The sequence below is a fragment of the Anneissia japonica genome, unplaced genomic scaffold, assembly GCF_011630105.1.
Source record: "Anneissia japonica isolate Jap-2015-1 unplaced genomic scaffold, ASM1163010v1 scaffold287613_len19126_cov113, whole genome shotgun sequence".
NCBI classification, from domain to species: Eukaryota; Metazoa; Echinodermata; class Crinoidea; order Comatulida; family Comatulidae; genus Anneissia; species Anneissia japonica.
This window is the reverse complement of record NW_022703720.1, coordinates 9,193-19,108: the sequence shown is the minus strand read 5'-3', so window position 1 is coordinate 19,108 and position 9,916 is coordinate 9,193. Positions and strand designations below refer to the sequence as shown.

At 36.8% G+C, this 9,916-nt stretch overlaps 1 protein-coding gene across 1 annotated transcript; it reads right to left on the bottom strand.

Moving 5' to 3' along the window:
• Positions 1-2,291: 2,291 nt before the first annotated feature.
• On the bottom strand, positions 2,292-8,407 carry LOC117104520 (the record flags this gene model as incomplete). The annotated part of the gene is made up of 7 exons (XM_033245376.1): positions 2,292-2,802; positions 3,298-3,591; positions 4,416-4,475; positions 4,658-4,744; positions 5,645-5,722; positions 7,218-7,459; positions 8,388-8,407. Coding segments are annotated over 7 exons (1,176 nt in total), but the record flags the coding sequence as incomplete, so codon positions are not given.
• Between the last annotated feature and the right edge of the window lie 1,509 nt (positions 8,408-9,916).

The window sequence follows — 9,916 nt, the reverse complement described above, 5'->3', positions numbered from 1 at the left end:
AATCAATCATATATCTTGGTATCTTTATTAAAACTCTTTATAAAAAATAAAATCAGTTGGCAAAATAGAGTTCCTTAACAGCTAAAAGCTGAATTGTGGGACACTCTTCACAAACAGCCAATGAGAAACATCAACCAATTATTTAAACCCTAGTCAAATACAATCGTAAATCAATATAAATCATATTAAATATATAACATATATACAATGGCCTCTAGGATGTATTTTTTGGGGGGAGGGGGCCTAAGCTGTCTGACAGGGACCTGAGATCATATGCCTGAGCTGGGAGAAGGGGCTGAGAGATGGTTCCCCTACCAAATGAGATTTAAACAAAAAAAATTGCAACCTCTGCTGGATAGCCTGAAATGGCACTCTCAGACTGTGACAGACGTGTTGGCTTGGTGTGGGTCCATTTATACTTTACAGTCTGACAGCCCGATGAGTTCTGTCCGAAGGGGGTGGGGGGCTTGACCTGTTCGTTGGGGACTTAAGTCCCACTGTGCCCCCCGCTGGCACCGCCACTGCATATATATAAATCAAGATAACAGCATAGCATAGCTCTCAATGAATGTTGTCCTATAAATAAATACATTGCGTAATGTCAAAGCGAGGGTCATAACCATTACGCCACAGAGACTTTATGGTAGAACAGATTCAAATAACCATCAGGTACATTGTATACTCAAAGGGCACCCAAGAGGGTATAAACCAGATAAATCTGGGGGTACGGCTAGAAATAAATAGCATGTGACATGCCTAAATATGGTCAATGATGACATCACATCATGACCATATATAGGAACATCATCAGTAGCAGATTCAAGAGGGGCCCAGTCGGTCCGGGTTCCCCATACATTATTCAAAATAAAAAAAATTGAGAAAAAGAAAAGAAAATTATATTCAAATTTTAAGTTTGGAAGTGCAATTTCCAGCCATCTAGAGGTGCCATAATCACAAATTTGTTTACCTCAGCCCAAACCATAGTGGGGCTGAGGTGGTATAGATTCTCCATCTGTGAAATACCTCCCCGGGCATAAAACAGTGTGTGAACAGGGCAGGGTTTTATACAACTCCATTCCGTGGGAGTATTTCTAGTCGTGCAGACTAAATACATTCAGTGCTACGCTGACGTGCAATGTACTTATACTCCAGAGGTGGTAAATTACTGTCCCAGTTAGTGGGAAATGTTTTTATGGCTTAGTATTGTCCAAAATTGTGCTTTTAGACCACAATATTATGAATTGGCAATCAATTAACTATAGGCAAATTAATATTGTTGGTCTAGGAACCTAATGTTCACATCAGGGGACAACTGGGTCCAATTGTCCCCCCAGTTGTCCCCTCTGACACCTGTCACTGTTTATACGTAGCAATGCCTTTAACAACACAAATGTACAGACAAGCTGCTCTACATAAAATAAGTTTTATTATGAGGCTTGGGAGTGGGGTTATTTTTTTTTTTTTTTGTGAGAAAAAGTCCTGTAACTTTGACATTTTCTAATTAATATCTAAAATTTAAATTTAAAAAATCTTCGAACAACATGCTGTTAATACATAAAACTTTACAATACATTTAAAAAGTTCTAGTGATAAAAGATCACTGTTATTATTAGGTAGTGAACAAATTGCACAAACGAAAATTTAAAAAATCTGTTTTTTTTAAATCCTGCTCTAAGATCTATAGGATCTAAGGCTACTTTATGCAAGAAAAAAGCAGTGAATATAGAAGTACAACATGGTTTGAGGTAAAGTAGTAAATTTTACTTCTTGAGTTTTTTACCGAATAATCCCATGCTGTATTTGTTTTATTATATAAAAGAGCAAACCACCTATCCACATTAGCCATTTCAAGTTTTGATTGCAAAGTTACACAGTTTGCATGGTTAACTATGGCCAGGCATGCGATTTGAAAATACCTTCTTTTATTGAGTACCACATACCAAATGAAACCGACCAACGGATTGTTCTTATCCATTTTAATAATTATGAATTTTACTAAAATTCCTACCTGAAAACTACAGATTTTCTATCGATTCTGAAGCTTTGTACTCTAATAATTCTGGAGCCCCTGTTTTCCTGAAGTTGCACAATATTTCACAAAATTTACTCTACTGTAAAGAAAAATAATTTTTGTTTGGCACCGGCTGGTGGGAAGAGGACTTATTAAAGACCCAATTGACGAAAAAAGAAAAAGAGAAAAAAATGGGGAAAATATTTCGGCCTTCTCATAATAGCTTAAATGCCTAAGTTTCCCCTTTTGCTCTAGGTATATTTGGGATAACTTAGGGGGGGGGGGTGTCGGGAGGAACATGCCCCACCCACATGCCCCCTAATGGATCCGTGCCTGATGCCTACTTCCCCTGTTGTTAGCTATGATATGGATTTTGATCTACTCTCCTGACGTCTCTTAAACCACCACGTTGATTTCAGGTGCAACTGTTGGCAATGGAACTCCAGTGTTATATGCCTTAATATGTTGGCACATGACGCACCTATGCCAATCTGACAGGTAGGACAATACACGTTGCTCCTTATCTGTTATCTTGCCACTTGATAGTCCCATGATTATATGGGATACGCTCACATCATCGCATTCTGTCATAGCATTATCAAGTAGCGCAACAAACGGTGTTTGTTCAGAAAGTAAAGACTCAATGACACGCGGAGTTCTTTCCATAGCCTGACCTATTTTCTGTATACTCGGTGGCGATTTATTCAGGTCAGTGCATAGGCGACTGTAGATTGAATTTGGGCTGAACTCGGTATTCTTCAAATCATCAAGTGTACAATTACAGGGCTGATCTGTGGCAGAAGAAAAAAAAATAATGGAAGTAAGGCAAAAGTAGATATACTGTAAATATAAAAATGTGTGTTAATTTAATACATATTCACCCCACCCCTCTCCCCCACCCCCTGCCATCTGTCCACAAACGATGAACAAACTGCTGTCAGTTAAATGATGATGCCACTGCTGATGTAACTTTGAATCCATCAAAAAGGGGTGCTAGCCTTTATACCAATTTGCAAACATTGAAAATTCATATTTCTCCTTATGGTGCTCTGTTGCCATGTAAGACACGAGTCTAAAGCCAGGAATGCCCCTCATTGGCTGGCACAACTGTCAGTCAGCGGCGTAAAAATCTCTGTAAACAATGTCTACTGATTGTTGTTGGCAAGTTAAGGGGATTGTGATTTAAAACGATCTGTTGCACGCAGCTTGGCAAAAATCGGTGAAGTATGTGCCTAGACTTGGATGTAAATTTGAGATTTTGAGAATTTTTGCCATTAAACACTTACTAGGAACTGTAATTTCCAATTTCTGAATCCAGCTGACATTTGAGATTATTTCCATGTCACTGACTCCAAGTTTTGCATAAAACAAGCCGCTGGACGGTACAGGTAGATCAATTTTCATTTTTTCGTCAATATTTTCCCATTCCGTTTCCTTAACTGTTTCATTGGTCTGAGAATTGGCTACTGTCAACCAGAACCGATGCCTTAGCCAGACATTTTCACGACTTTCCTGCTCTAACCTCAGATGCCAGGAACCAGGGTATACCATAACCGTTCTCAACTTGACCCTGTATTGAACTGAAAAAGAGTTTCCAATATTTTATTAAGAAATAAAATACATAATGATTTCAAGTGTATAGTAATAATAGAAGAAACATCACATTTATTTTTCCTGCTGAATTGTTAAATAAAAATATTTATACAAAAAAAAAAAAAAAAATTCAATCAATGCATCCTTGTACAGGATCAAGTGGCATATCTATGATCCGAGGTAATAATGTTCAAGCACCTCGAGGTTGTGTCAACGTGAGGCGCTATATAAATCCAGAATTATTATTATTATTATTATTATTATCTAGGGGGATGTGCACTCCCCTCCAAAAATTAATCATGCCCCACCCCCAGTCACATCCCCATACATTATGGTCTAGTAGTTAAAAATTACCTAAAATCTCCTTTTTTATTTTGTGTGCCCCTCAACCACACTTCACCTTTTGCGAACCCCCATCAGCACCCAGCCCCCCCCCCCCCCCCCCTTCAAGACTTGTAGATACAACACAGACAGGATCATTAAACTACTTTCACCAAAGCACACTTAACCCAGACTAGGCATGCCTAATAATATACAGATTTCCATCTAATTACAGACCCCTCCAATTAAAGACTGCCTCTCTGTGGCATGAATTAACACCTATTTTATCATCTTTACATTTATAAATAAGGACCAGCTGCTAGAGACCATCACAACCTTGGTCCCTAAAGTAGTCTTTTAATTGGAAGGATATACCTGTATGTGTTATTTGGATAACATTGACAAGTTAAACCAAAATCTCTGTGAGGCTACCACAAGCTCAGAGGAACAAAATGATGAAAGATATTCACAAGTCTAATTTAGCACTTACCTCTTAGTCTACAAAATCTTCTTCTCAACAAAACGAAGAGTGAGCAACTATTGGAATGACCTATGGAAAGGAAATGAATATAAACAATACAAAAATGTACGTTAATAAAACACATGTTCACATATTGATTCACAACCATCTTATATTTTGTTTCAACATCATTAATCATGAGTGACGGCTCATGTATTTGGTGTTATTTCAGGGGTATAGTTTTCATTTTAAAAATTCTAGCTAGTACTTACTTCTTTGTCTATGACTTCTTTTTCTTAAACAAAAACCAAGGCATACAAACAGGACCGCAACCCCAAGTAGGACAACAACAGAAATGACTTTAATAAAAGTATAAAATATATCAAAAGAAATCCAGATACAGTATATTTAAAATTTCAAATACATTACTAATATTGTTTAATGTTTAATGATTTAAAAGCATTGATAAGAAAGCTGGGTTTCCAAAAAAAGAATCGCTACACGCTATCTCTGAATCCTCTAATGACACTGATTGGTCAGTTGTGTCAGGAGGCATTCCCGATTGCGATTGCAGTGAAAACCCTGTAGCAACTGTGTAGCAATTCTATGGAAATGGCTGAATTCATCTGTTGGTAGTATAATGTATAATTTTTGTTCCCATTTACACTTAACGCTGTTTTGCAGCGACATGTACCAATTGTCACAGACCGTGAAACAACAGCAACCTGCTGAAGAAGGCAAAAGTGTCTGGCAAAAATTTGTACAATGACTGAAAACTTTCATATTGGAACAAAAAAGTTTACAATTTTATACATCAATTTAAAAGCATGTTTAAGTTCTTTTATTTTTAAATATTTGGCAAGTCCAAATATGAAATTACATTTTAACTGCATGAAGATAGAAAAGCAATTTTATACTTTCACAATTTAAATAGCATAATTTGGTTTTCAGTAATGGTTATTGTTTGGAGTGTCAATACATTTGCTGTATGTTTCAGACAAGACGGCTACAATTAACCTATATCGGTACTAGCATCACAGTGTTCTCAAGAAAATGTTGCTCACGTTTCTTGAAAACCATCACCTATGGTCACTGTGTATTATCTTTCGCTGCACCATCACTCTGGAATTCTCTTCCAGACCGCATTAAAAATGCAGAGATAAAAGACCATTTTTAAGACCCATCCCCAAATCTTGACTGGTGTCACGTCTGTACTCAACTGCCACATGGTCTCGGACAAATTTAAAATATTGACTTACCAGCCACATTCGTTTGATTGTAAGATGGTGGTGGATTGGTAACTGTTGCATTTGTAGCAATGAAGTCTGTTGTAGAACCTACAGTAATTAAAATAAAGGCTTATAACAGTTCTTTATTACCACTCTGTCACATTAAACTTGATTTCTAACCTTAAACCCTTCATTGCTAGAGCTAAATTTGCCATTCTTCTGTGTGTCCATGAAAAATTTGGGGTTTCACTAGATTATAACAATTTTTTTCATGATTCAATTATTTTTTCAGTGTGATCATGCCTTGACAATAACTAAACTCACTGTAAATTGTTAACTGGCATTATATTCTAATTCCAATATTTTATTACTGATCTGATAGATTAATCTTTTAAATTAGTTTTTTTCTTTATGTAAAGATGTTTAGTATAAGAGAGCCACTTGCAATGGAAGTGGTAATCATCAGGTAATGTACATTCTGTTTCCATGTTTTCTCTTGTATTGCTTTCACCTGGATTGTTGAATAAATTTAAAAAATTAGGAGGGAGCCCTAAATTAGAAAATATAAAATAAATAGGGATAACATCGAACGTTACATTCAAATTTTGAGTCCGACAGTGTCATCAGCCACCTAGAAATGCCATATACATACAAATTTCGTACCTCAGCCCTAACTATGTTTGGGCTGAGGTAGCATAAATCCCCATCTGTCAAAAATCTTTCATCTGCACCCCCTCCCCTCCTGTATATCGAATGCCGAGATCCAAGATGTCGTAATTTGGCGAACCATCTTCCATCCAAAATCTTATTGGTGGAATATCAACCATGAGTCACCCTAATTTTACAAATTAAAAATTAAATCAGGGGTAAAAGAAAATCACCTTACAATTTTGAGTCTGACCTTGCATTTCTGGCCATCTAGAAGTGCCTTAGACATACAATATTTTTTTACCTCAGCCCAACGAGTAATACCGCGAACTCAAAAAGGTTGGGAACTACTGGTCTAGAACACATGGAGAGGTCAAGGGGAAAAGCCAGCTGGATCGTAGCTTTGGCATTGCAGAGCGTTGTGGGTGTCCAACTATAGTTAAATTATAAAGATTTACCGTAAGACTCCCTTTTAAGTTTTATTATATAAAAAATAACAAATTGTATGTTCATTACATTGGACTTTTTTGGATTTGAGTGGATTATGATGTGTAAAGGGCCCTTAGTAAATAGAGCAGATTTTAACCCAACTAGTTGGGTGTTTGCCAATTAGTGTATCAAGGTTTATCCATTAAACCATGGAGCATGATTAAACTGTCAATTATATCCTTGAGTGAGGCATAGCTAGTCCAGTTGCACTACTGTACTACTTTCAGTAACCTTGCTTGCAAAAAAACCTGCTGTGATAAATGTATGTAGGATAACTGAAATTACTGCAAAGAAATCTATGGGCCATGTACACCTAATGATGTGTATGGTACACCCATAGCACTCCCCTGGATATGGACCTGTCATACCACTTTCTGCCAGCTTATAATTCAGTGTGCATCTTACAGTATTGGTTAATTCTAAATATGCATGGTGAAGGGTACTACCTCCCTGAAGTCCGACTTACCTTCCCGACCAGTAGTGTATCTATAAGTTGTATGCTGCGTTGTGGGTTGGGGCGTTGTGGGTACTTGGGCACAGTCAACTGGTTTTTCTCCTGGAACGGGCCGAAAACTATAAACACCACACCATTGCGGGCACGATTCAGATGAACGACACTCATCTTCAAATTGGTCGCCAGCATAATATGCTCTATGGCCACAAATTTGACACTTTTTACACTTATTAGTTGCCCCTTCACGATATTTGCTGAAAAAAAAAAACGATAACCAAATAGCAATGATGATGGTGATTTTGGTGCAACAGTTTTCACTCTGGTCGGGGATTTCAACCAGAATGCTGACCAATCTTTTCCAGCCATGCTTAGATACCCCAGCTGGATGCAAGGTTTTCAGTCTACAGGTGCAAGCATTTAATGGCATATATTTTGTTTAAACAGCCCCTAGAAGTGGCTACTGGGCCTTGTTTAAGGTGAATCAGTGGCTGATGGGGGAGGCTGATGGGGAAAGGCTGATTGGGGGCGAAGGTTGGCCGTGAAGGTAAAGTGGGGGACTCAATGATTAGGTGAGAGGGGCCCTGCCACGCAAAAAAAGGCGATTTTTAACTATTGAGTACTAGAGCGTAATTGTTTTGCTTTGAACATTTTTTTTAATGGAGGGACAACTTGAGGGGGAAAGGTATTTCTTTGGGATGGGTGGAAACTCCCACCCCAATGTGCACCCCTAGACGCCACCTAGGCGAGTTCAATAAAATAAGTAAATATAGTATAATAATAACTTACAATTAAAACCATATGATAATGTTTTTATAATTTCACATGACAACTTTTTGGGACTGGGGCTTCCATGGTCTTCATCAGCTTTAGTTTCTAATTAGAGTAATAGACTACAGATAAAAGACTTGCTAATTTGGAATCACAGAAAAAATGGTTTTTAATTACAGGTCGTCTTTAACTGGAGGGAGACCTGTAATAACAATAATAAACAAATATTGTGCTTGTATTTGACATGACAATGGTGCTCATAGCATTTGCATCCTCCACTTCCGGCGCGCAAAGACTGGCAGCAAAGTACCGTTGCCCACGCGCAGACACACGTGCTATAGACACAAATCGTCTTGTCTTATTCTAAGTCAACTAAATTAAAATTATAAAAGAGAACATGAGAAAATAGCTTACCCTGCATCACACTGAACTTCCTATAAAAATATAAATACAGTGTCATAAATTTTGTGAAAAGAAGGGAAAAACAATAGAAAAAAAATTAATTAAAAAGGAAGAGGAAGGGAAAGAAATGAAAAGATAGGAATAAAAAGAAAGAAATAAGAAAATGAAAAGGGAAAAGACTTAAAGGTAAATAAAAGAAAAAGAAAGGTAAAACATGATATAATAAATCATGGAGGTATTATACCTCCAGTAATAAATGTATAGAAAAGGAAAAAGGAGAATAAAATGAACACAAAAGGAAAATAAAATGAAATGAAAAGAAGAAAAAAGGAGAGAAAAGCTGATTCGCAATGTTTGTCATCACTTCATGGTGTCTACCGATTCATGAAAAAGGCCTGTAAGCGGCATTTATTTATCGCCATGGCTAAGATACGGTACCGTATTTCTACTTCAATTTGCTAAAGGTATTGTAAATGGCATTACATCACCATCACCCAATGAAGTGCCAGAATGTGTGTGACGTCATTTTTCAAGACTGGCATTGCATTGCAATCCCACCAAAATATTCATACAATTTGAATGCACAAACTTTTCGTAGGGCTAGACTTCGTCACTGTTATGGTACAGAATCTAGGCCTAGAACGAGAGAATAGGTTTCCCCTTTGTGATTATTACAATTGAGTCAAATTTTTCCAATAATGTTGATGCAGACCTTAATACTGTCATAAAAAAATAGGCGTACCACTCAATAATAAAGTCATGTCATTATATAGCCTTATCAAGCAAGGCATCATCCTCAGGACTTAGGCCAAGGCACATGTATACACACACTACTGCTAGTCTTTGGTAATCTATTTATATGACAACACTTGCAATAAAAAAATGAATATACTGTAAACAAGAGAATTCATACAGGCTTACTTTTACTATAAAGTGGAACCATACGCCTATTTAAGGATGACAGTAAAGTCAAACAATATTGTACTTTTGATGTTCTAATTTCCCAGTCTGTACGATCGTTCTCCTTCCACCGCTCATTGGGGGCAGCGTGACCACTCACAATTTTGGATATACCCAATGACTGGGTCGAAATTACCCAAGATTCAGCAAAAATTGCCCAAAAATTACCCAAGCTTCCTGAAAATGCATTAAAATTTAAAAAATACATGTTTTTTCGAATGTATAGTTACCCTTTTAGTTCAATTTATAAACCATTTTTTATTGTAATTGTTTGTGTTAATTATTAAAATTAATATTCATGAGGTAATAATACGAATAGAAAAATACGCCCTCAGTCGGTCAGTGTTATCAGTGTAGATCAGTGATCAAGTTTTATTATGTAATGCATTAATTAGGTAAGATCAATGGCAACGCAATCACAAATTAACAATTCTGCATGTTTATGAGCAATTAACAGTCAATTAACAATGTTATGTGCACTTCGTTGAGTTTTGCTTACTTGAATGGACTGACATATACTTTGTTACTTCTTAATTCTTCCTCTATGACAAAAATATTTAATTTTCTTAGTAAAAATAAAA